The following is a 27,916-nucleotide window of genomic DNA, read 5'->3' on the forward strand; positions in this document are numbered from 1 at the left end:
CCTTTTATGAAAAGTTGCTTTACTTTCAAAGACAAACTCCATTCCTCGTTACAGCAGATACATTAACAACAATTTGCACATACAAACATCAGACATTTTGCCATTTGATAGCACGGCATGTTAAATATGCTTTAGTGTCCATTTCAAATGGCACTGATGGCAACAGCAAATATTGTCCAACAGTTTCGCTTATAAAGCCAAAGAGAGCACATAACGGTTGATTTACAATTGAACTTCATCAGAAACAGCATGAGTCCAAGGCAACGCAATCACATTATGCTTTCAAGATTAGAGGAATCAGTGATATAACAGGTGCAGTACGAAGGCTAGTCACTGAGTTTAAAAGTAAAATTCACCCTCACAGACTCTGTTAATATCAGTCTACAGTACATTTCAGGGGTTTTTCTGTGATCAAATATCATTTACTTTTTTGGTGAACTCACTGTCCCTCAGCCCCAGATTACTGGCATTCATTTTGAAATTAGGTCATAAGGAAATAAATGGCTCCATGTTGTGATCATTCATGATTTTGGCCACACCCCTTACTCAGACCTCAACCAGTTGTCATTAAGCTCTTTGATTTTACAACAAAAATGCCACCAAACAACTAAATTAATCCAGAGTAGCTTCTGAGATGCTTTAATGTGGGATTTTCTTTTATAATAGGCTTTTGTGGTTTTGGAACATTCAGAAATAGGCAAAGCTGCAACAGTATCATCTCCCTGGCATCATAAATACTATGGCTAATTTCCGCGCAGTGTTTCCGCTGTTCAGATAATATTTGGGGGCAACAGGGAGGGGGAAGCAGGATGAGTATATTTGACATGACACAACAGTAATAAATTCTGGCCTAATAACTTGTTGGCTTGTCCCTTGTTAACACTGGAAAACATTCCCCTATTTGTGTTTCTATTTGGACCTTCAGTGTTCTCCCAGGAGTTCAATGTACAGTGGACTACCTTCACAGAACTATCTGGAGTACAGTAAATATGAGATATGTGAATACACAGTATAGGTTTACCAGGGCTCAGTCCACCTCAGTCCTTTAGTGCACATTCAATATGAAAACAGAAACTTTACAAACTTTATGGAAAAGCACTCCAAGATCCCCTCCATTCAAAAATGTGTTTTCCTCTATGGAAACTGATATTTTGGACTCTAATGTAATGGATCTGGTTTATATCTAGCAGGCTCCTGTTACATTCCTCTACTACAACAGGAGGTTTCCCTAAAAGTGACTGGTAGCTAACTGTTATGCAAATTATGCTAGTGCAAAGAGAAAATGGAAAGCCTTCAGATAAACAAGCGGTTAAACTTTTGAAAATGTATTGTTCACTTTCAGCTTCTTTCTGTTTACTGAGGAACAACTTAGACAGGATTAGGTTGTATTTATATGAGTTTTCATTCATAAAAATGACTTGAATGCCCAGAGGAAAGTAAAATTTAAAAGATCTCTTCTTTGTCAAGCCTAACTGAGCTCATATAACATCAATATGAGATTTTGTCTATTTTTTCATACTTCTCATTTTCAGTTCCAGAGAAATACCCTTCCTCTTGTCACAGCCTGATCCTAACTCAAGATCTTAAAATGGGTTTTGTTTTCTCTCATTGCACGGATCCTAATCTGTCTGGAATGATCCACTTTTGAGATAACAGTAAGATCCAAAATACAACTCCACTGGCTAAACAAGTTAATAATTTTGTCTCAGTTATTATGTTTAAGTCTCAACAGACCTGTCTCTCTAGCCTATGAGTAAAATCACTCCTGCCGATTTATTCTGTTGCTCCTTATTTCCTTTAAGTTGGGGTTAGGGTAATCAGAATTTTCTATTCTCCAACTAAGTTGATTTATTGCTGAAGAGTCAAAGAAAAGACTTTTGTGAGCAGCAAACATTTCCTCTGGGTAGAATCTGTTTCCAAGCAAACTTTTTATCCTGGGACTAGAACTGTAAACAGGGGTTAATATTCAAGTATTCATTTAATTAAAAACAGTCCCAAAGTAAAACTTTCTCCATAAAAAAACATTTCCATGGTACAATAGCATTAGCAGTCATTGCTAATATTTAGCTAGCTGGTAAAATAGTGTGTGTGTGAGTGTGTGTTGGTGATCTCATGTTATTTAATTGTAAAAGAAAATTTGGTCTTATAAATCTTTACAGCTACAGTGGATAACTTAAAAAAAGTGTCATATTTGCTGAATCTGTCACTGCATCCACATAGTATTTAATGAGACAGTTCATCTGTAAAAAAAACAACATTACTTTCTCAAGACAGATTTGGTTGATAGTCACTGGCTTCCTAAACCACATAAATGACTGTTTCCAAAATGACATATACTACTGTCCTAACAGTTGGAGTTTTTACGGCCATAACAATATGAAACAGTTGCTGTTATGTATTATTTGTTGGTTGTATACTTGAAAAACATAATTTATTTTGTTACTAATGATGTGAAAGATGTGTCACATACGTCACTAACTAAACTACTCAAATTTGTTATAAACAGAACAAACAACCATCTCCTGGGTGAAAGTCCTGTACTTGTTTTAATCATAAAATATTCCTCCCACCCACCCTATAAGTACTTTATTGAACTTAATACAACATTACACAGACTTTGCAGTTTTTTTATGCTATGCCATGTCACTTTCTCGTTTGCTTCCATAATAATTACTGTGGCCACAAGAGGGTGCTGCCTAACATAAACAAAAGTGTATGTCGTAAAAGTTGCTTACACAGTCAGCCTATATGGCTGTAAATAAATACTATGCCCCGTCTCCTCCTCCTTTCTTGCCTCTGATGGCATTTGCCAGAATCTAGCAAATGTAACAAAAGTTTGTGATTCAGCCACCATGTTGGAAACAGTCAAGCAAAGCAAACAGCACCGCCATCCACCAACTTTCTCATTATACAGCTAAACAGTACACTAAAATATGACCCCAAAAGACTGAGGTGAGAAATAGGCAATGCAGAAGCACTGATTAATATTTGATAAGCGCTGCCTAATTTGGCAGTTTGACTGCAGTTCACGAGTCGTGATTGACATGATTGACAGCTGCGCTAGAGACTTCCAGGCTGTGACTGGTAGTTTTCATTCAGGTGCAATGATGCCATTAGAAGCAATTTGAGGGGACAAAAAGGTTTTTTTTCACAGCTTATCTGTCTCGTGTACTTTTGTGTGGATATATTGACAGTGTTTGCAAATATGACAAAAAGTTAGCGACTAAAGCTTTAATAATGAGCACAGACCCAGCACGTACTGTGAGTGTATTGTGTGTTCTGATCATATAATGATTCTACCTCTGTTAAAGTGTATGAGAATTGCTTGGTCAGTTCAGTAAAAGTTGTATATGAACTCAAATGAACTTAAATGATGTGCTTTGTGTGGCTGTGGGAGCTATAATCTTCCAAACGGGTGTGGTGCAAGGCCTGAAGCATTTCCATATTTGCATATTTAATGAGTCTGCAATTCTCAATAAAGGGGAGAAGATGTTCTTTTTAGCTTTCCTCAGTACTTACCGGACACAATTTTGGGCGAACATTAGTCAGCAGAATATTTTTTACATGACTTAAAATGTGTCTGGAGGGGATCTTTAAAAAAACAAGAGTAAAAAAATGGAACAATCAGAACATGTTATGAAAAACATGTAGGTCATCACTGGGTACCGAAGGTCTCGCAAATGTCAACGGTTTGAGGGGTTTCTCTAGCAGCACTGCACATGGCAGGAGTTTCATTCACCTCCTAACCTTTGCTTCGCATTGGGAGCGATCTGAACGATCAGATAAATCATTCTGCTGCTGAAAGTCTTGGTTTAAGCCCCTCTGAGGATGCTGAGGTGTCACTGAGGAAGACACTGAATCACCACAGGCTCCGGGGACAATTTATCCTCACATTCCTTCAGGCAAGAGCCAGACGGACCAACAAGGTAATCACAGTAACAATAATTCCTATAATCTATTAGGCTTCCTCAAGTATGACATGTTGCGGCCTTTGGTACAAGCCCAGTGGGTTCAGTTGTGCAGGGCCAGCTCGGTCGGGCCCACAGAATGAACAACTTAACGTCCAATTTCTCGGCAAGCAAACGGCACAAGAGCATGTGAGAGCTTAAAGTCTATGTGCCCTCTAGAAAGGCCAGTGTAAGTCCTCAAACACCCCCGACTGACCCATGTTTACGTCCGTCTCCAGCATGCTCATGATTACCGCCATGGCTGCTTCGTCGCTGCTGAAGCTGCTCAAGCCTGGCACCACCATGTTGTCCAAGTCCAACTGGGACGGCTCGCCTGAGTGAAACAGAGCAGAGAAAAACAAGACTTTAGGAGGTAAAAACGCTGACGTTGTGGAAAATCACCCAGCTGCAACAGTGTCTAACGTGTTTTATATGAAAAAAAAACCACAAACAAAAAGAGATTTATTAATTTTTGGATTATGATACCCTGGGATATGTTGGTGATTTGCAGCAATGTTTGCACCTATTCAAAAAAGTATGTTTTTCTCCATATGGTAAAATATGGCCAAATATGGTAAAATATGATGTCATCAGGTGGAAAATAATTTAAATGACAAATTTGAAACGCAAAAGAATGACACCCAGAAATAATTCAATGCATGTTTTTATGCTTTGATGGCTGTGGGATGAAAAATTGTACTTAATAGTACAAATGTTAAAATGATGTTTACACAGTGTATTTAGACTTATTGGAGAAGCTAAGCTAGACATTCTGACATTAAACACAAATACACATTCTTGCTGAAATGTATGCCATATGGATGAACACAGCCAAAATAATCTAAAAATGAAGAATGAAAAGAGCATAAAATGTGCCAAACAGCCCCTAAGGGTTAAAAGCCTGCAGCTGTGAAATGGTGAGTGGGCTCAACAATACAAAGACTGCAGGAATCGTCAAAATAAAATGTCAAACCTTGGTTAAATTTATGATCACGCTGCTAACAGTACCTGAACTTTCTGAAGTTGCACTGCCGACGCCTGCTGCTGTCTTCGAGTCAGACTGGGACTGTGATGAACTACCTGCTGCCTCCTCTCTGCTGGACACCTGGAACAAGTCATGTGATGTTAAAACACTGTGCAAGGCCTCACATTTCACCTTTCTCCACTGACGTGTGTAATTAAACTCAGGAAAACAAGCTGTATAAGTGTCACATTTAAATAAGGCTTAGAAGCTTTTAGAGACACTACAAGGACATGTGAGTATTATGCAGCTGAAATACATTTCAAATCTTTATTTTAAAGGGACAGTTCACCCCCAACTCAAAAATACACATTTCACTTCTTACCTGTAGTACTATTGATCAGTTTAAATAGCTTTGTGTGAGTTGCAGAATGCTGGAGATATTGGCCATAGAGATGTCTGCCTTCTCTACAATTTAATGAAACTAAATGGCACTCTTGTGGTGCTCAACGTGCAAAAACTAAAAAAAACAAATTTGTAAAACTCAACAGCAATGTCACTTTCCAGAAATCATGACCCAGTTACAGTTTCCTGTAAGAACTATTTTCTTTCTACCAAACTACACTCACCAACCAAATCAAAATGCAGAGGTGTGCATCTACACATGGATGAGAGGATTGTGCTGGTGGCGGTGCGAGATATAAACATTTATGGCGCCCTCTACAGCTGAGCTGTGCCATTAGCGAGCTTAGTGGTGCTAGGTGAGATATTTTTTTTCACAGTCTGTAGTAGTTTGGTAAAGAGAAAATAGTTCTTAAATGAAAGTGCCATTTTAGACTATCTGTTGGAAAGGAGACATTGCAGGTGAGTTTTTTGTTGGTTATTTTAGCATTACAAGCTGTTGAGTTTTTCAAAGTGCCATCTAGTTCCATTTTATTAGAGAGAAGGCAGACAACTCTATGGCTGACATCTCCAACGCTCTGCAACTCACACCAAACTATCTCAACTGATAAATAGCGCTACTGATAAGGGAAAAATATCAATTTTTGGGGGTGAACTTCCCCTTTAAGTACAGTACAAATATGATGAGATCATTCTAGTTTAAGTGATATTACTTCTTATTATGATTATATGATGTCGTGAACTCAAACAAATGTCCAGTCTTGACCTGTGAAAGCCACATCCAATGATGTGCCCACATCACCAGAACTCCCCATGTCACTATTAATCTGCTTGAAAATGTACTATATGTGAGAGACTAGATTTAATTTGCATGTAAATACGACACAACAACAACATTAGCACAAAATTAGATATATCAAAATGCATTTTCATATAAATTCCCTTGCCATGCATTTGAAAGCTCATATGCCACTAAAAATTAATGAGGTATAAATGAAAACCAAACAAAAAAAAAAAGAGTGAGGTATAAACAACAGAAAAAAGTAGGCATTTCAGTCAAAGTTTATACCATAAACATTAACAAGCACATTTTATGGCCTGACTTTATACATGCTGGCAAAAAGAGCGTTATTTGCTTCCATGTAAATGTACTGTTATAATTGGGAGGTCACTCACGCTTGTACTGGTTTGTGGGGAAACCAGTGGAAATTTTTCATGGGCCAGGCCAAATGGACTGGAAGCTCCGCTGGATGGAGACGAGTTCATCCTGCTTCATAAAAGGAACACAACAGGAGAGAATATGATAAGGAATGTGAATTTATTATATATTTCTTTGTATACATACCTTACACTTATCCCATTTCTATTCAATGCCCCCTTACATGTAACTGCATTTTCTCGTGTCCATGCCAACTCATTTCTGCAAAGGATCAACAAAAATGTCGCCCCACATATACACAGGACGCACCTGTAAGAGTCTATGAGCTCATTTGCGATTTGGGTCCCTATGCTGCCCGCGTAGATCATTGTGCCCACACCACTGGAAAGGCCGGGAATTATGGGTATTTGCTTTGTGTCGTCTGTGAAAGAAGAGGACATTAGAATCAACCTTTACTTTACAAAAATCTCACAAAGACATAAAGCTTCTAAGAATAGTGTGTGTATTTCTTACCCTGAAGTGCTTTTGAGCTGCCTGCCTCCTCATCTTTTGTGTGACCAGGCCCCCTGCTGGTGGAAAAGAGTATTTATTCATCAATATCCATGAATAAACTGTGTTATGGCAACATTATCAGAGGCATAAATTGTGTTTGACATAACACAGAAACAATAGTTTTGGATGATTTCTGTCAAGTAGATTTTTTTCTGTAACTTAAAGAACAAAATGACTAAAAAGCATGAATGGATGAATTTGACATTTTGTCTGAGACGTGTAACACTAATCCACTTCTTGATAAATGACTAAATACTTACGAGATAACCCGGTTTAAAGACACGATAAACTCGACTTCTTTGGTCCATGGATTTGTGAAACTAAACCACTGACTTTGGAGTGAAACATAGGAGCCATATTTTGTTTTGAACTTGTAGCACTGTGTCTCGATCTTCTCTTTGCTTCGAAGGACTGCCGAGAGAATGGACACGAGTGTCATTAAAAAGCACAAAATATTGTCTAAACAAGCCACGTGCTACTGTATAGATGAGGTGTTGCAAGTCATTAGCAAGCCTGTTCTCATCCCCAGAGCATCAAATAGGGCAGCTTGGTCAGTAGCCCTCTGCTTCTAAAAACAACACACAACACACCCTTTTAGCGTCTGTATGAGACACACCATTAGTATTAGAATTATCTATCCTTATTGTCCCCTTTTTCTTTTCCTTTCTTTTTGTTTTTGTTTGTTGTTGTTGTTGCCGCTGTTGTTGTTGTTTATTTCACCTTGGTTTTCTTTGTATGTCCTTTGATGATTATCCCCAGTTCATACCATGGTTATACCTGTAAATCCACCACTCTTTTACCCCTATCTGTTTTGTCTTTTCACACCAATTAACCAAAACCATCACTGAATCACTTTTTCTCTCCTTTTGTCAAGTTTTGCAGCTGCTCTTACAAAATACGTACTGTTGTGTTTGGTATTGATAAAACGGGGACCTTCTACCTCGACAAAACAGTCCGTTGTGCAAAATAAGAAGTGCAAAGAAAAAGACGTACTTTGGGAGGCAGCAGATCTTAACCTTATCACTTAATGTTACCTTGGAGACACAACAAAACACCCTTCGACAAACTGGCCAGGATAGAATAGCTCTACTGTTGAGACTTTGCTATGTATGGAGTTTTAGCTTTTAAATTATAACTGCATACATTCTAATTTATTAGTGATTTATTGATTGTGGTTATTTCGGCCTCTGTGAGCTGTCAATGAGCTCTCAATGAAGTGTTATCTTTCTGCAGATCAGTCCATGTGATGATCTTCTGCTGCGCAGAGGATTGTGTGTCACAATTACCAAATGCATGCGATTGCAGCAGAACATCCTGGTGTTTTTGGCATGCTGCATTTGATATACTTTGTGTCGGGACATACTAAATCTTTTTCTGGCATACTAAATAGAATTGGAATTGTGGGTATTGGAACACATTTCATGATCTTTTTTCCAAACCTAACCAAGAAGTTTTGTTGCCTAAAGCTAAAGTAAAAGCCAAAAGCTACTTTACCTGTCAACACAGAAGTTTATTTTGAAAGGACTCTGTAGCATGTAACAAGCAGCAATTGTTAGGCCATCCTTGGGTGTCCAAAACTGACACTAGAGGGGTACCTATGGCAAATACACACTCTGTTTGTTAGCATTTATCAAATCAAGCCATAATCAGTGTGCTTGGTTGTTTTTTTAAGTTTTTTTTTTTGGGGGGGGGGGCTTTTTGCCTTTATTTGGCAGGAATGCGTAAGCATGAAAGGGGGAGAGAAAATCTGGTGCTTGCTCTACCAACCGAGCATCTGGGCACTCTTATTCGTGTGCTTGTTGACCTACTGTTCAAGGTGTAAACTTTTAGTCAGTGTTTTGTTTTTTTTAGTTTACACTTCAGTTTTTCAATTTTTTGAGACTTTAAACTTTCACCTCATCACACCTCAAATTCTGTATTTTCCTGTTATTGATTTATCGGCATACAGAGGTTTAATTCAAATACATGACTTGGGACTTTAAAAGGAAATGTATTTGACCAAGCTGCTGTATTTTTTGAGCTGGTGGTGAGAAAGTGTTGCAAATGTCTTTGACACAATAAAACTTTCCTTTAAGAATAAGTGCTGCATTTTTTTTTCAAACATGAATGTCTGATTTGGGGTACAGTTATCTTAATTAATCAGGTATAGGATTAAAGTTGCCAAGTGTGGTTGCTTTGCTCCATCACCTTGCCTGTGTTTCTCTGCGAGGTGCTGCAGGTCATCCTGGTGGAAGTACTCATAACACGACGTGCCGAGAACTTCCTGCGGCAAATAACCGATAACTGTCGTGGCTCTGGGAAAGAGAGAGAGAGGATACAGTGGGAGTTTAGTACGTCTGGCTTTCTCTGTCTCTGTTGGCATCTCTTAGGATTGTGCCAGTTAAAAAACAGTGACGCATGAAAACACAATGAAGGTGAACACTGTATAAATGAGTATCTCCAACATTCACACACATATGGGAAATTTGATTAAATGATTCACTATACTTGTGGTGAAATTTCTCCCCCCAAAAAATGAGAAGAGATTTTCAGATGATGCCATCAAGATGCATCGCTCCTTCTGAGAAACAATGGCAAAGACAGAAAAGATTACCGACAGCTGAACTGACAAAATTCTGTTCATGTGCTCAGAGGCCTCCTCGCCACAGCTCTGCCATTTCTTTCTCAGCGGAAGCGTTAGCCCAGAACAAATCCACAACTCATAACACGAAGATAAACAGTTATAAGTGAAGATGGAGGGAGTTAAAACGGGGAAACTCACTGTTGTTCGACAAAAGTGAACTTGCCATCGATGGCACAGCGGGTAACAAACTCAGAGGGCTTGATGCTGATGTCTTTGGGAGGCTGATGGGACACGTGAGAGAGGGGGCGGCACACCGTCACCAGGCAGGTCAGGGTCGAGGTTTCCTTCTCAGTGTCGCCCTCTGAGTCCAGCTGGCTGCTGGGCCAGCTGCGCATGTATCCAGTGCAGTGGAGGGTACAGTATCTGTAAGAGTCTGTGGGCACAAAAACAACTAGTTTTCAAATTGTGTAAATGTAGTATTGCCTGTAAAATACCACATACTGCTGTCCGCAGAATAATAATAGGATACACGGAGAGGATTTCATAGTTTTCAGCTGCTTCAATTTGTACAGTTATGATAAAATTACGTGTAAATTACGTGTTAATTCTCTTTGAGAAGATATATCATGATCACTTAATATTTATTGTTTTCTTATTATTTAGTATAATATAAACTTATTTTAAAGGACAAGACTGGAATTACTTTATGCTCTTCTTAATGTGAACAAATCCCGCTCAAAGACAAAAATGAGCTAATTAATAATTCAATACTTTGTACGATCCCCACCTCAATCATCCTTAAGCACATTCATCTCCAATGATGATGGGAATCTTTAAAAATGGGTCACAAATATTTTGTTACATATTTTCAAATAACTTTCTTCTGTAATTATCTGTGCCCTGTAGTTTTTTTTTAGCAAACATGACTCAAATAGGACTAAATAGTGCATTTATTGGTGATTTTTTCCCAGGTGCGGATTAATACACATTTGGTTCTTCAAGATTTGCAAGACATGTTTTCGTGTACTTTTTTATTTCATATGTGTATGTATATATGTATATATATGTATATAGAAAAGTACTTATGTTTGTTTACTGAATATGTATGGTGGGCATTTGATGGCTTTTTTTTTGCCCATGATTTTTTTTTTAAATGTTGTTGTCTGACTTTATTTGCCATGTTCAAGATGAAGATCTATCTATCATAAAGGCCAACAGTAATGTATTGTTTGTTCATAAAAATCTTGATATTAATTTGGGGACAACGACATGGCTGAATAGCGAGACAGTTTAAAATACTTTCAAATTATATTTAGCGCACAAAATCTTATCAACTTGGAGCAGTGAACATTTCGATAACATATCAACAATAATGATTGTTTCAGGTATTAGCCATGCCTTCAGGTATTTTCAGGGAAACTAAGTCAAAGCTTGTGAAAAATTTTAAGATTTTGATTGCAAAATGCATGAAAATATAAATGAATGGTCTTTCTTAATAGTATTTAGTTTTTTAGTATAAGTGGGATAATGCCATTATCAGAAATAAATGCCCTCTGCAGCATGGAGGACAACTCACATCTTCCTGTTGGTCAATAATTTTTTATAATTTTTACTTATTCTTAGAATTTATTGTGTAGAGTAGAAGATTTTAGATTGTATTGCATTATATTATATTATATTATATTATATTATATTATATTATAGTATATTATATTATATTATAACCTAGAAGGCGCTGCTTCTCTTCTTTACACACTGCGGTGCAGTTGCTGAGTTTGGCCACTGAGTGGCGCCACAGCTCCGGTTTGTGTTAACACAAAGTGGGGTTTGGAACATCTTCTTACTTTGTGGTTATACAACACTGTAACACTGACCTACTTCCTGTGCAAGACTACTTGTTTTTCGTTTTTGTTTTTTTTTTTTATAAATTGTGGCATCAATTTGGGAAAAAAGTTTCATTCAAACTCTGAAATTCTTTCCACCAAGAAAATCACTCACATTCACTCAAACTGACCCACATTTGGAAAAGTCAGGAAAACATAAATTTGTATGCATTTTCACTACAGATGATACCAGAGGGTAACTTGCATGGGGAGAACATAAACAGAATTTAGTTAATACCTTAAATAAGCAGCTACAGAAATAATAGAGCATTTTGTTCGTTCTTTCCATTGAAATTTAGGTCACACCTTGCTATAGAAATAAAGGTTTAGGGTCACCTACTTGCACTCAACTTCAACAAAGTTTTGCCAACAGGTGGAGCGAGTGGATAGGGAGGAGTACAGCCCACTCACCCTTGCTCATCAGATCCAGATCAGATCTTAGAGGCAGAGCATATTTTCCTCTGGATTTTGTTTGTTTTCCACTGCCTGCCTAAACACTGACCTCATTGCCTAGAAACACATTTGAATATAATATTAATCTTTTGGTAAACACTCTCAATCCTCTTCCTCATCTGTTTGGGAGAGTCAATCCTGCAGGCCCAGAGCTGACCGTATATACAAAGCTGAAAAGTTCCAGTCTTTCTTTAAGAAAAAAAACTCAACTGGTTTACCTCAAGTGCCCTCAAGAGTGAGCGGTAATAGAAATAAAATGATCCAAAATAGCACAGATCCATGGGAGATGTGGATTTAAGAGGGTCAGTATGTCATATCAGTTTGATATTATGGTGCTGGAGATAACACACCTGGCTCCAGAAGTATTTTAGAGCGCCTTTCTGTGATAACATCTTATCTCACCTTCAGCCTGAAGTAGCAAATGAGCAGAGTGCTGCAGAGAGCCCATTCAGTGTCACCGACGTCATCTAAGGCTCAACTGATATGAGATTGTGAAATCAAATGCAAATATATCTGACACCATACAGCTGATTGCTGCAATATTATGTTGGTTTTCGACAATTTTCTTAGCATAAAATACAATGAATCAGTATTTTCTGCACGGTTGTGTTGTTCGGAGAACACAAAAGCAAAGAAATACAACGCAGGGTCGTAATTCTGATTTCTCTGGAGCTTGCTGCGTTGCATTCAGCAGCACAGCCTGTCCATCTGGTATTTCAAGTAGAGTAAAACTGAGAATCATTTGGAAGCACTTACTTGAAAATAGGACACTGCTTAACGCGGGAACAGAGCCAGATTTAGTGCAACTAGTGGTGATGTGAACTGAAAGAAAGTCAGGGATTTTGTTTTTATCTGTGCGCATTTGTCCAAAGAAGCGCTTTGTTTTGTCCAGTAAGTGGCTAAATAAGATTTTTGTCTTAGAGTAGCATTGTGTCGAGTAAGCCCCAGTGCTTTCATTTAAGCTTTGGAATCATTGACTTATTCACCAAATGTGTGGCTATCAGCCAACTAGTCACAGCCGATTATATTCACTGAAGTATTCAGCACAGCCATTGTCACCTATACGCCCACTAGGGGAGACCGGGGGCAATTGAAACATCTCATATTGCAACAGGGTATTTTTTTTCATCTACAGTATTTTGCTCTGACTGAAGTGAGTGGGATGTTCAAACCAACATTTCCCCTGTGATTTTGTCATCATAAAATGGGAAAGTGCAGCTGCTAAATTCATAGCCTGGAATGCAGTCTGAACCCACCTTTCTTTTTGGAAGTACTAGGCAGTGAGTGTCTGCCCTCTTGGTTCCCCGCCACTCGACTGTGCTTCATCCGACAGAAAAAGGACCTCCGAGCTCCAGTGGACAAGTGGGATGGCGTGACAGGGGCATCCACCTGGACCTGAACCCCAGCTGCACACAGAAAGCATTTCTGGTGATGACACTTATTGCTAATTGTTTAGCTAGCTTAGATATTGTCTTTAACTCTTCTACGTCGGGTTACAGCGTCAGTTTTAGTTTTAGCTCAGACTTTATAGCCTGGCATTGCCAGACCAATTTTCAAATGCCTCCTCGAGAGCAAATAAAACCTGAGCTGAAAGATTCCTCTGGTTCTCACACTACAGATGTGACATGACAACAGACGTACTTGCAGCATCAATGAGGCGTTGGCGAGGGTACTCTGAAGACGACAGCTGTTCCTTCACCTTGTTGATGTCTTTGGGGTGGATGAAATCGAACAAGCTCTGTCCAGTCAGCTCCAACTGTGAACCCAAATGATGACATCCCATAATAATAACACATAACACATTATTGTGCATTTTGTCTGTTAAGTTGTGTAGCCTTTCTACTTCAACTGCCCTGATCGTCACACAGCTCATTGTAAAAAAAATCTTAAGACACACTACAGTTTGTCAGCTCTGCATTGAATAAATGTATCTTGACTGTAAAAGGAGTGCTGCAGCATATATCCAGACATGGTTTACTGGTAAGCCCCAAAATAACACGAGCTGCCCTGCAGACATGGTGTCAGATGACTACAGAAGATTTTCTCTAGCATCCTTCCTAATCTCCAGCCCTCTCTGCTGACCTGCAGTCCATCTCAAAGCTGCAAAATGTGGTGAAATAATGTCGAGCAGGTGTGGTTCATTCTGGCTGCCAAGCCCAATAAACTGAAGTTTAAAAAATATGTATATAAAAGCTCAGACATTGCCCTGGCCCTGCAGAAAAGATGATTTTTACTTGCAAAGACCTTTATTAGAGTTTCTGGGTTTTTTTATGTTTCATAACTTTGAGTTTTAAGGTTAAATTTGGAGACAATTACAGTTTTTATGAAGACTGAGCTGTCAAGATTAGGATTACATGGCACCAGCATAAACTAATGCTGAAAGCAGCTCAAACTTACTGATAAAATGTGATAAAATACAGATTTGCTTTAACCATCATCAGTTTGCAAAAAAGTTAAAAAGCTTAGTATTTCTGCAATAACTGACTGTTTTAGCTACAAAACTGACATTATCACTGTTAAATTTGCTAGTGAACACTTAGGCCTGCTTATTTAAACAAACAGTAGATAACACAGAATCATTTTAGATGAAACTGAAGAGAACCGATAAGAGCCACTTACTTTGATAAAACAAGAGACATGCACTTGAAGACAAAGACAAAATGAAAATTTAAGACAAAAATTCTGAATTTGCATTAGAAGGATTTTGTTATTATTAGTTTGTAGACTAAAATTCCTCGGCAAAAATGCTAAAGCACTACAGGTAAGAGCAGGTTTGGTGCTCAGTGTGTATAACCGTTTCCTGTCAAGTTAGCACATCACTGTAACACCAAGGAAATAAAAACCTGATCAAATGTGTGCAAAGACCAAGAAAAGGCCAATAAATTAGATTTTTTTTAAAAATCAAGCATTATTAAGCATTATTTTCAAATGACTGGTGGTAACAAAACAGTAAAGAATTTTAATATAATCTAAAATATAAATGGTTTAAGTTTAAAAAAAAAGCTACATATTCCTTTTTTCACTTGTTGCCTTTATTTTTTTAAATTAGTGTTATCTATTCATGTTTTCTGTTTCATATTGTTGACTGTTCTGATATAATTTAATTATGATAATCCTAATACTCTAATAATTCTACTATTTTACTTTATCTTATGTTTTGTCAGTTTGAAGACACTGTACTTTTAATGCTAATTTTTGCTTAATTTTATTTCAAAAGGGAGAAAAAATGCAAAAAGAAAATGTTCAATTATATTTTAAGTTAAATGTTTTGATCTTTTGTTTGTCTGGGTTTTTCTTTCTATACTTATAGCTGATGACTACAACAAAATGAGTGATGGAGAAGTGAAACACACCCGGCTAAAGTTGAGGATCTTGGAGACGGACTCGGAGATGAACAGGATTTTAGCCCTGTCAGAACTTACAACTAACAGGAAACCGTCCGCAGCCTAAAAGAAAGACAGAAACATTAATAAACACACAGACAAATGTGATAATAAACTGGGACTAGCTGGGGTCGTACGTGAGCTCCTACCCTGAGCAGAAGGTGCCTGACGTCGTCATGAGGCAGGATGGAAGGCTTGAAGGTGGTGTCTGTAAAGGCGCTGCCCGTACCAGCTGAAAAACACAGGCGACACAACATTTTAGATGAAACCCATTAGACGTCACTGATTTATTAGTTTTAAAATACCAGGTATATATACCTTTGAGGGCTTTCAGGTGTTGCACAGCCTTCCGCAGCACAGTGAGTTTGTCAAGTTTGCGAGCCATGGGCTGACAGGCAGGGATCATGGCAGCCAGCTCGTCGATGAGGGTGTTCATTTTATCCCTCCTCCGCTTCTCAATCTGTCGGTGAGGCTCCCTATACAGGCGCAGGCACAAATCAGACATTTCTACCCACTGTTTCTATTCTGGTGGGGGTGGGGTGGTGGGGGGGTGGGTAAATACTTGAAGTTCACACTGCATTTAGTTTAACATTATGAAAGTCATTACAGTTTTTAAATAGCTGGTCACATTCAATGCAATCAATCAAAGCCACAAAGGCACAAATGGCTCGATCATTTGATGTTAATAAAAAAAAAGGATTACCTGAAGCATTTCATTTTGACTTGCTGATCCTCTCCTTCAGATCTGCAAATAAAGGGATCAAAAAATCTAATTCCTTGCCAGTATTCTGTCAAAAAGACACGTGCAAACACAGCCAAGAAGTCAGTGTACCTGCTGAGGTCATCGTCCATTTGGAAGCTGTCACTCCCCCTGTAAGATCAGATACATTGTGGCTCATTCAACCCTTTTGAAACCTGAGCAAATTGGCTTGATTTCTTTCATAAACATGGGAAGAAGGTGTTTAGCAACTTAACAAGAAATGGACCAACACTTAGCAAGAAATTAGTGAAAAGGTATAACAAAATTACCTGAGAATAAGAAAATATAAGATAAAATAATGATAATTAAATAATATGTAAATAAATAAAATAAAAAACAAGAAAATGACCTAAAGAAAAAGATCAAAAAATAATAATAAAATTCACTTTTTTTTAATAAGTGAAAGAATTATAAATCTAGTTTTCTGATCATTTCCTTTTTTTTCATATCTAATGGTCACATCCTTTTGATTTCTAGTTTTTTAGATCATTGTATTTTAATCTTCTTTTTTTATTTTTGCTGTTTGCAGGACATTTCTTGCCAAGTTGCTGTTTTTGCTTTTTCTGTATTTTTGAAAGAAATGTAACCATTTTTTAATGCAAGTGAAAGGCATTTGAATGCAACACATAAAAACTGATGTAGATCCAGGTGTTAAAGGGTTAACACACAATAAGAGCAATATATGAATTGTACAGTACAGTAAACATATTTTATTTCAAAAACAAAAAGTAAGATGACAGTGAGTTGTCTTCACAAACAACATGGGGCTCCTCTTACTGTGCATGGGTGTCTGACCTCTCCTCCACATCTCCCTTTCGTTTCCTTGGCAGCTCGACAGCTGGCAGCGAGGGGCCCGCTTGGCTCGGGCCTTCCTCCTCTGCAGTGAGATCTGATACATGAAAACAACCATCACAGTGATGTGAGCAACTGCGAAAGAATACGTCAACCTTGAGAGCTCCGGAGGCTGGCTTGTCAGATGCCCTATTAATAATTCACCTTGAATGAATGAACAAGACTCACTCTTCTATGATATGGGTTTGTTGGGTTTGTTGATCATATCAAGCAGCGAATAAAATAATTTTTCAATAAGCTAATTAGACTGTGTTTCTTACTCAGTGCAAATGCCCTGAACCAAATTGAGACAAAAAGTGAATGACGAAGCAGAAAATGAATACTCGTGCAAATCGGTGAGGCCATACCTAATGGATGGAAAACAAAATGTAAACGTGTCTATGTGACAAAAACAAAGTCAGTGCACCTTCAGGCTATGTAAGATATATGGGGCTTATTAGTGGCAATGCTGGGAACTGCTGAATGCAATTTGTTTCATGTTTTTATTAATATTAATATGTCATTCCAGAATTGTTGCAGCCTGTTTGATTTATGTGTGTATAAATATGTATAAATATTTAAGTCCTCAAAGTAGTATCGTCAATGCTATTTATTGATATATTTTTTAATTTGTGAATAGTAAAAACACTGTTTAAAAAAAAAGTTATTTTATGTTTAATTAAAGGTCCAGTGTGTTGGATTTAGTTGCATCTATGGGCAGGAATTATATTCATAACTAGGGTTGCAGCAATATACCGATTTAAAGGTGCACCAATGTACGACACTGAAGAAAAAAATGCAACTGGAGGGAGAATCGTACCTTTATGTTAACTATTTTCAAAAGGGAGGCTTTTTACACAAACTCCCATTAAATAAATGGTTTCAAGTCTTAATTATAGTGATGAAACATTGTTCAACCAAAACTAACTCTTCTCTTTTAATTCCAATAGGGGTAATTGTGATTGATAATAATAATAATAATAATTCTGCAATACCATGGAAATCTCATACCACAACAGCCTTATTCATAACTATGCTTTCATAAGTTCATAATCAGCTGAAAGTATTGTGTCACCTAAGAATGAGCCGTTTATATGAAGTAGGTTCACCATGTTGTTCTACAGTAGCCCAGAACGGACAAATCAAACATTTGCTCTTGATAGGGCCATTTGCCTCTTCACTGTTTTGTGGTTTTGGATTAGCCACCACAGTTCACCTACACACTTGGCACATGGGAGAAGTGTCAAAATTATACATACAATGAAGGCTTTTTTAACTGCAAATTTGAGAAGAAAATTCAAAAAGGTTAGTTCAAGCTACATATATTTTCACATTTAGATACATGCTTTTCAAAGTAAAATATTTCAATGCATTCAATGTAGTTGTAATCAATTTACTCTTTAAAAAAAAGTAATCAGTCCCTCACTAAAAACTTAAGCAATCCTGGAACCATTGGCTATAAATCTGACAGCGATTTTGCCTGTGGACATCCAGGCCAAAACTTCCTCCTTTTTTTTCTTCCATTATTCAGTAACTTGAGTTTGTAGAATGTCGTTGTGGTTTAGAGACGACTAATCAATAAACAAATATCTGCAGAAACTTATTGGAAAAAAAAGCCAATAATGGGATCCGAGACAAACTTTTGTGCCCCTTTTGATATCCACATATACTGTTTACCTGCATGCAACAAAAGCCAAATTGAATGTAATTGTTTGATACAATATACACAGATAACAAATGGAAGCCTGAAGGCGTCCAATACCACAACCATATCCAGATTCTGCATTCATATGCAGATATCTGCAGAGATTTGCAGTTAATCATAAAATTAAAATGATTTTGGCACTCTATGAAACCAAATTTAGTGTTGGGATTTCATGAATTGTTTTTGCATCCATAAAAGTCCTTGAAAAACAACAACAGACTTGCAGATCTGTATTTACAAGTCATAAAGTAGCCCATCTTGTTTGTTTGTATATTACTGATGTTTTTCTTATTTTGAACCTAAAGTTATTGTAGCACAGCTTTGGAAAAACCTGGGAAAAAAACCCCCATCAATATTTGAATCCATTTTTGTCCTCAAAAGCCTGACGTTTTTGTGAGCGAACAATCAATGACTCACAAATGTGTTTGCAGTGGTGGGCAGCAATCCTTTTTAAAAGGATGATATCTCACTCAAGAATGTTCGTCTAACTGTGGAGAAGCTTTTAAAGCTGACCTGTGGCTGCCAGAAACATTTCTCTGTGCAAAAGCTGCCAAGATTCTTGTCCTTTTTTTCTATTTAGTCTCTCGCCAAACTCACTCCCCCGTCCCCCTTCACATTCACACGCACTTTAAAAACGCCTTGGCTCAGTCTTCTGTCGTCATCTGTTTCTCTCCCAGTGCATTGGCTGAAGGTTGCCAGTGAATGGCGCCAAACCTCCAGCTATGCTCAGAGTGTGTCAGTTTATCAGGAACGTGAGAGCAAATGGGGTTTGGGCTATCGTCTTACCTAACGTTTATATAATGCTGTAACAGTGACCTACTTCCCTCTCAGGTCTACTAGAATTTAAATTGTGTCATTTATTTCTGGGAAAAAAAGCGTTGATAAAAGTGAAGACAGTTTTTCAACGTGACTGCTGACCGTGACTGACCCACATTTTTCACACTAAAGGAAAAAATGTCAAACTTGTCATAATTTACCCATAATTTTCCGCTATAGTTTATGAGCCGGAACATTTAACAACACAGTATTTTTCAAGCTATCCTCAACTTTTAGACACTGACAAATGAGTGTAAAAAATTCTTTAAAAAATGAACCAGTGAGGGAAGCATACATGAGGCTACAAAAGTGAAACTTCACAAATAAACACAGTTTGCTTTTATAAACACATTTCCATCATACTGTAAAATCTGACAAGTTGATTTTATTTTTAAAATTTAGGAAATGGATTGCCTTGAAAAATATAAGTATATATAAATATTAATCTTAATTTATGTTGACTTTATATCTAATAAGTTTACTTACAATTTAGACACAAGACAACTATAAAGACATACAAAATTACAAAGACACTAAATAAGTATAGAGACACAAAACAACAACAAAGAAACCAAAAATTATAAGAAAGGTACTCAAAAACAAGATAGGCTCTATAAAATAACTAAAGAGATGCAAAATGAACAAAAAGGGAGATAAAATGACTACAAAGATAGTCAAAATAACTATAAAATGACAAAATGATTACTAATGTAGTTTTAAAAAAACTAGAGACAAAGTAACTACAGAGAAAAGAGATTCAAAACAACGCAAAAGAAACACAAGATGACTACAAAGATACTCAAAATAACTAAAAAGGATATAAAATTACAGAGACACTAAATAACTACAAGGAGACACAAAATGACAACAAAGAAACAAAAAATTACCTGAAAGGTACTCAAATACGAGATAGGCTATATAAAATAACTAATAAGATTCAAAATGAGCAAAGAGGGAAAGAAAATTACTACAATGATACTACAAAAAGACACAAAATGACTACTGAAGTAGTTGTTTAAAAAACTACAGAGAAACAAAATAACTATAGAGAAAAGATGCAAAACAACACAAAACAAACACAAGATGACTACAAAGATACTCTAAATAACTACAAAAGGACACAAAATGACTTCCTATGTAATTTTTTTCACTACAAAAGAGACACAAAATAACTATGGAGAAAAGAGATGTAAAACAATGCTAAAGAAACACAAGATAACTACAAAGATACTCCAAATAACGACAAAGAGACATAAAAGGACTACAAAGATACTCAAACCAATTACAAATAGAAGCAAAACGACCCCAAAGAAACACAAAATGAAAATGACTACACATATATTAACTATAAATAGATGCAAAACAATTGCAAGAAAAAACTTTTCATAATTTACAGATAACTTTCCTCTGTAGTTCATGAGCCAGAACACTTAAAAACACAGAATTTTTCAAGCAAGTAATTTAATTGTTTATAATGACAGCTATTGCATGTCTGCCTGTCCAACTGTCCTGTGCAACTCTTATCTTAATATATGTGTTTTTATATTTTTGGGTTTTATCTGTTGTTTTCCTACTTGCTGTTTTTAATCACCTTTTACATGCTTCTTTTATAATGTTTTAAATGTGTTTCCTTTCCCCCTGTTGTTGTATTTCAATGTTCTGTGTGAAGCACCTTGAATTGCCTTGTTGCTGAAATGTGCTATACAAATAAACTTGCCTTGCCTTGTCCTGGCAGAGGGGATCCCTCCTCAGTTGCTCTTCCTGCGGTTTTTATCTTTTTTTCCCATTATAGGATTTTTTGGGGGGTTTTCCTTAGTTGATGTGAGGGATGCCATTTGCTCTCAAGCCCTCTGAGGCAAATTGTAATCTGTGATAATGGGCTTTGTAAATAAAACTGAATGACTTAATTTTGTAAAGTTGTTGCAACCTAAAAATGGCACATTTAATGAAATCAAGCTTTCTAAGTTTTAACTTAAGTAACCAAGTATACTGTGATCTGTATTCTGCTGTTTGCAAACTAGTCAGTCATAGTTTCACAACGAAATTAAGTAAATACAGCTAAATTCCAAGTAAAGTTAACCCTTAGTTTCAAAAATTAAGAATTGTGGTTATATTTACTTCCCTTTTTCAGAGCAAACGTTTTCTACGATTATTTTAAGAAAGATCAACGCATTTTACATTGCAGCAGTGGAGTCAACTTTTCCCAATATTGAGATAATTGTCTTTAATCCCTGCAGCGTTTAGTGGGTCATCACTGACGCAAAAGTGGAATGTGGGAGTTAAAGCGTGCCAGCTCTCCCTTCCACCCACCACACCTCTTCACCGCTGATGCTGCACAATACGCCGCCCCCGACGTCACACTTTTTCCTGTTTCCTCAGAACATTTTCCCCTTGTAGCTTTGTGAGCCCTGCCAGCCCACTGGCTAAAACCTGCCATCTAGGAAACGACAGTGCCAACTTTGTTCACTGCTGAGAGCCAAAAGCTCCCGTCGTGACAAGAGCGCTAAAGAGAGGCCAAGTCTGCAGGGCAGCAGATGACGAGCCATATTACTGAAACGCAGGAACATAGACCACCACCCACGGTGGAGACGCACGGGAGTGTAACAAACTCAGCATGACCAACAGATCCAGATATGCACGATATGACCTACATGCAATTCCTTACGGCTGTACATTTTCTAACAAGGGTACATTTCATCCCACTTGGATAACTTCATGGTATTTGAACATGGAAAGTAGAGTATGAATGGCATGATTTTTTATTATAGACATGATTATATATAACCGGGAAAGTCCACAAGAACACCTGTATATACAATACCCTAACCTGACACAATACAAACCAGGACACATCTAATTCAGCATTAAATAGCCAAATAGTACAACAAAAAATGCCATACATCACCACAACAGCCGAACAAGCAAGCAAAAACAAAAAAAGAGCATCTGCCAATCTCTACCTGGATTTTGATACTATTTTAGAATATTAGACACTACTATTAAATACAAATAATATTAACAGACAGATTATTTTAGTCCTTCAGCTCAAAACGTCTAAACATCTACAAAGCAAAATAAGTGCTGCTTTATTCCTCCAGCAAGCACAAACAGCAAAAACACATAACGGGGAATGTCAAACAGAGTGTTTAAAGAGTGTAAATTACAGTGACAGCATGTGCTTAAAAGCTGCAGCAAAGATCTGGGTACAAACTGGGTTTAATGACTGACTACTGGTGTCCAGATGTATGAGTACTCTTTAATTAAAATATTCATGAGGGTTACATCTGTATTTACTTAGTTTAGCAACTAAACACCAGGGTGTGATATGTAGCAGGTCTACACTTTGAAATGTTGGTATTACAGGGCTACAGCCCTAATACTCAAAAAAGTCCCACAATTAAGATGAATTTAATTTGAGGTTAATGAACAGATAAATGATCACTAACTTTACCAAAAATGAGTTTACTTAATAAAATTGTTAATAGTTTAATGCTGATTTCAATCAGGTTTTTGTGCACCTGATTGCTCTTCTACGGTCACAAATTGCTGTAAAACTACAGCAAACTTCTAACAGTTAAATTTAGTTAAAATAGAGTAAAAAAACCCAAAAGCTTAGTGCTTTTTGGAGCCAAATAACAGTTAACAATATGTTTCTGTTTTAGTTTAAGGTATTATGCAGTATTTTTTTTTTTAATTTTACCAAAAGTTAGGCCTAACTGAGGGACAGAAGCTACAATAGAATAGAATAGAATACTGTTAGAGATTTAACTGTATTATACGGTTGAAGTAAAAGTGCTAAAAGTGCCATAGCAGTCATTTCCCAGCTGCAATGACACCATAATGACAGAAAGCACAGAAGAGGAGGACCTAGAGAAGCTGACCAGTCAAAGCAGACTGTTTTGGGTTTGTTTTTTTTGGGGGGGGTGGGGTATCTTAAAGAGACAGGTGCTTATACTGAGCACTTCAGGCAAAGGTTGAAAACAGTTATATTGAGATAGTTAGTGTGTGGAAAAATAATGTGTTTTTTGAAAATTAAAGCATGTAAACAAACTCTAGTAGACACCCCACAAAAAAGTACGAACATGACAGTTAGCACGATATAGGACCTTTAATATCTACATTGTGTATAAACCTCTCTGGAGTTTGGATGCCTTTAACAAACACATTCACTGTGTTATTTAGAAGAATCTGAATCATGAATTTATTCTTAAAATGCTCCATAGTCTATCAAATACTGTATGTTCAACACTGCATTTCAAACTCTTCTTGTATTACCAGGGAAATATAATAATAATGACTCTGGGTCACTAAATTCACCCTGTGCACATTTAAAATGAGTTACTTTTACAGCTCAAACCGATGTTTTGACTGTTATCTGAGTAAAAATAAAAAAACAATCTATATAATACCCCTACAAATCTATACAGTGAGATACAGCCTAATAAATGCAACTGTCCTGCTTTTCTCCCACACTGAGATACAAAAGCGACTATATATTCTACAATAGGATGGCATTCATTAAAGTAATGCTTTGGCCATGATAGGAAGTATATTGACTATCACGGCAAACATACACAGTTGCAGTTGAGTGTAAATTTGTATCCTTGTTATCCTTTGAAACTATAACAATATCTAGCATAAATCCCCTCTGACTCAGACAGCCAGCCCACGTATACTTTGTTTTCCAAAGGATGGATATTCACACAGCTATTTCGTAAACCTTCAGGCTCAGCCATACAAGAGTACTTCCTTTTGTTGATATTCAACACCGGATGGCTTTTTCAAGGCCACAGCCAGGACCGCTACTCTTTGCAGTTTTATTAATCCATTAGTGCTCCATGTTCAGACTACTAATGTCGAACTACGGATGTAAACAGAGACTTGCTCACTCTCTAGTCACTGCATCATCATTTGCTACTCTTCCAAAATGTCCACATTTTGCGTCATTTCACATCCAAGAGATGTGAAATGACGCAAAAGAAACACAAGATGACTACAAAAATACTCAAAATAACTACAAAGACACACAAAATGACTATGAATGCAATTTTAAAAACTACAGCAACACAAAATTACTACAGAGACACAAAACTAAAATTATACAAAGATACTCAAAATAACCACAAAAACAAAACAACTAGTGATGTAAAAGAACCCCAGAGAAACACAAAATTATTAAATACTAAAAATAACTGCAAAGAAACATAAATTAACGACAAATGGACACAAAACAATTACAACATGAGAATATCAAGTAAAAAATTCTAACTGTCTTCCTATCTAAGCTCATGGTCAGTATTCTGTGTTTTTTACGGCTTTATCTGATCCTCCTGAGGCATTATATCATATATAATCATACAGAGCTCAGAATCTTTGCTTGTTTCTAGGGACAGGACCACGAGTTCTGTGGTTTTGGGTAGATGCAGAAACAGCAGGAGAGCCTCAAATCCTACAGTTACAGTACAGTATGCTCTAGTTATTTCTGGTTGACTGACCTACAATGCCCGCCACTCCTCACGACTTACAAAGCCCATGACATTATGAAGGACTTTTTCAGGCAGAAAGCTGCGTAACCATAGGCCTACACATAGGAGAGGACTATAAAAATTATAGGCAACAATAGCAGAGGAAATTTATACAATAGCTCACACCACACATTTGGAACAAGTAATAAGTCAGTTTGTAAGCAGGCTATGTACTTTTTTTTGTATTCCAAGTGTGCCATTCAAATACTTAACTCACTTCAAATGCAAAAGTCATCCACAACTTTTTAAAGAGTTTTAAGCTGAAATAAGTATTCAAAAGTCTGCTGTCCAGTTTCATGGAAGGGCCAGGGGCTGCACACAGAATGGTTTTTGAAACAATGCAACCTAAATATTTTCATTTAGTGAGACATGCTTTACTCCTGCATATCAAACAATATTTTTATTCTTCACTGTTACATATTACTAGCATTTTTTGTTTTGTTTTTGGGTTGTTTATTTTGTTTGTTTGCTTTGAAAATATGTTATATAGGTAATGCATTCAAGGTGATGACAAAGCCACAGCACATTCAGTAACTTTGCAAACATTTAATCACTACACCTTTGGCAGGTAATATGCTGATATGACACGAGCACACAAGATTTGGTGGATTAATATTGTCTTTCAAAATAAAAAAGCATTATGTAAATAAAAAAACTGTGAAAAACACACAGAGAGAAACAAGAGAAAAAAACTGAAATAAACAGTATTAAATCTCGATGATCGCCAGTAAATGAACTATACAGATGTTAATGCTTTATTTGCAGTATTTTACATGGAGAACATTCTATAATCATAATGCAATGAGAGATTTCACAACCAATTTTGGATCAGATAGACCAGCTATAATGTTGACATATTATACATTAACAATACTTCAACACTCTATAATGGGAGTTATTTTTAGCTTTGTACACAAGGGAACATTTATTAAAATTATTAAATTTAACAATTTTACTTTTTTCCTCTTGTAATTTCTGCTTTAACCTCATTAGGGTTTAACCTTATTGTGACCTACACTTTTGTTAATTTGTAAACAGGGTTTTAAACTTATAGAGTGCTATCCTAATAAAGAAAAATCATAGTAATATAGTGGGGAATTTACATTAAATAGTTTGATTTTTTTTAATCGTATTGTATTTTTGTGGGGAGTGAATATACTGATTTTACGATGACCCTAATGCACTTTTACTATATCTTATTTGTCTGAAAAGGCCGATAATATTTCTTTAAAATTAAAAAATAGATTTCAAGGTCATCTCTGGAATTTAAGAATTATTCTTATTATTTCATCTCATGATGATATATGACCTTCATGTAGGATCTTTTAATGCTTACAAAAACATAGCCTGCTAAATGATTTGTTTGTTACTTTTCTTTTCGCGCTCCTGTGCTTTTTAATTCAGTTTAGTTACGACTTTTTTTTTTTTAACTAATGATGGAGTTTCCAAAAAGTTTCCGTAGCTGACATTACTGTCGTCCTCCTTGGTCTGATTTAAAGCTGCAGGGAGCGACTAACTCCCTCTGCTGCACAGTGAAGGAAGCGCTGCTCCACTGATCTACTGACCCACTTTCGAAAGGAACCGCACGAGAGACCAACCTTGTTGAAGCACGTGACCAACTAAACTCCTCGAGGACACTTTAATGAGGGTCCGTCAACTAAAAAAAAACTTTAAAATGTTAACGAAAAGTGTTAACAACGAGAACATACTACTAAGGCTGACTTGATTAAAAAAAAAAAACTTTTTCGGTAAAATATGTTGCCATAGACACAGTCACGTGGTAGCCTACTCTCGACAGAAACGGAACAAAGCGCGCGCGTCCCTCCGGAGACGAGCACGTACAACGGAATAATGAATGGACTGGCTTTCTTGCCACTATGCGCCCGGCACAGTCGTTTAGCCACCGGTTGCCAGTCGGAATTTGGGGTACAGTGCGGTACAATAGGTTAGTACATGTACGGTAGACCGGCTGGCTGCTCTGGTGCTGAAGATAGTAGCGCGTTACTTTTGCCAGTAGCTAGAACTTCCGCTCGGGTAGCTGATGTCGTTACAGTCGCAAATGATACTGTAACGTGTCGCTTGTAGTGTCACCTCAAATAAATGTCACCTCAAACAAAAATAACTAACAATAAACTTTGCTCTTTACAACCCTCTTGCTGTCAAACTACCGCCTAATTAGTCGCGTGAAGGGGGCGAAGAAGTTAGGAACTACTTTCAGGAAGTATTACCTCTGCTTTGATTTTTTTTTTTTTTTTTAACGCCAAAAGATGGAAAGAAGCTGCAAAAAAATAGTACCGCCATTAGCGACCCCGAGCACTTACCTGCCAGCCTGTCCGCCGTCCCCTCAGAGCCACTAGCCGCCGACATGCCTGCAGACTGGAGCCGGTGTTCCCGGTGAGCGCCGCATGTGGAGCCACCAGCTGTAGTAATAGGCTATCAGAGGAGATGAGGGAGCTGTACAGAGCCGGGCTGTTGTATAATTGACTTCATTTTTCTCCTCACCCTCCTCCTCCTCCTCCCGTATTTTTTTTTCACAAAGGAGGCGGAGTGGGGTGGGGGGGTTAGGGGGCAGAAACGTGAGGGACGGGTGAGAGCGAGACACCCATGTCTTCTAGGAAACAAGGAAAACCTCGCACTTGTCTCCTCCCCTCAACGCCTTGTTGGTTCATTCATGCCCGCCGTGCGCTTCAAAGGGTTAAGGCGTTTTACTAGGACAGCTGCAATCCATTCATATCAGATTGTCTCGTGAGCTAGCGTCGCTTTAATTTGGAAAATTAAGCGAAAACGTTTCTCTGCATAAATCTGCTGCTCCCTATATATTTTTTGCACGTTTTCATATGACGTCATAAAACATATAAATAGTCTATGCAAATATGAGTGTGTTGCATTTTTAGCTGAAATGAACAAAAATGGTTTACTGATTTGCATTTCCCATCACTGAGGTCATGAAATTGTGATAAACTGTGATAACTAAGA

At 37.2% G+C, this 27,916-nt stretch overlaps 1 protein-coding gene across 4 annotated transcripts; it reads right to left on the reverse strand.

Moving 5' to 3' along the window:
• Positions 1 to 27,480, reverse strand: LOC121961475 (basic helix-loop-helix ARNT-like protein 2). 4 transcript variants are annotated; one of them, XM_042511473.2, is made up of 17 exons: positions 27,262 to 27,480; positions 16,841 to 16,952; positions 16,136 to 16,174; positions 16,007 to 16,048; positions 15,622 to 15,779; positions 15,453 to 15,535; positions 15,274 to 15,366; positions 13,562 to 13,676; positions 13,177 to 13,326; positions 9,783 to 10,017; positions 9,209 to 9,315; positions 7,282 to 7,432; positions 6,983 to 7,035; positions 6,779 to 6,890; positions 6,487 to 6,580; positions 4,956 to 5,052; positions 1 to 4,281 (listed from the first exon to the last, which is right to left on the reverse strand). In XM_042511473.2, exons 1-17 carry the CDS (start codon positions 27,305 to 27,307, stop codon positions 4,124 to 4,126), a joined length of 1,845 nt encoding a protein of 614 aa, XP_042367407.1. In that variant the 5' UTR covers positions 27,308 to 27,480; the 3' UTR covers positions 1 to 4,123. The 4 variants fall into 4 exon arrangements, with proteins under 4 accessions (XP_042367407.1, XP_042367408.1, XP_042367405.1 ...); XM_042511474.2 differs by having other exon boundaries at positions 6,487 to 6,577; positions 27,262 to 27,479; XM_042511471.2 differs by having other exon boundaries at positions 6,983 to 7,038; positions 27,262 to 27,479.
• Between the last annotated feature and the right edge of the window lie 436 nt (positions 27,481 to 27,916).

Source organism: Plectropomus leopardus, chromosome 22, assembly GCF_026936395.1.
Source record: "Plectropomus leopardus strain MGB_pleo_1.0 chromosome 22, ASM2693639v1, whole genome shotgun sequence".
Lineage (NCBI taxonomy): Eukaryota > Metazoa > Chordata > Actinopteri > Perciformes > Serranidae > Plectropomus > Plectropomus leopardus.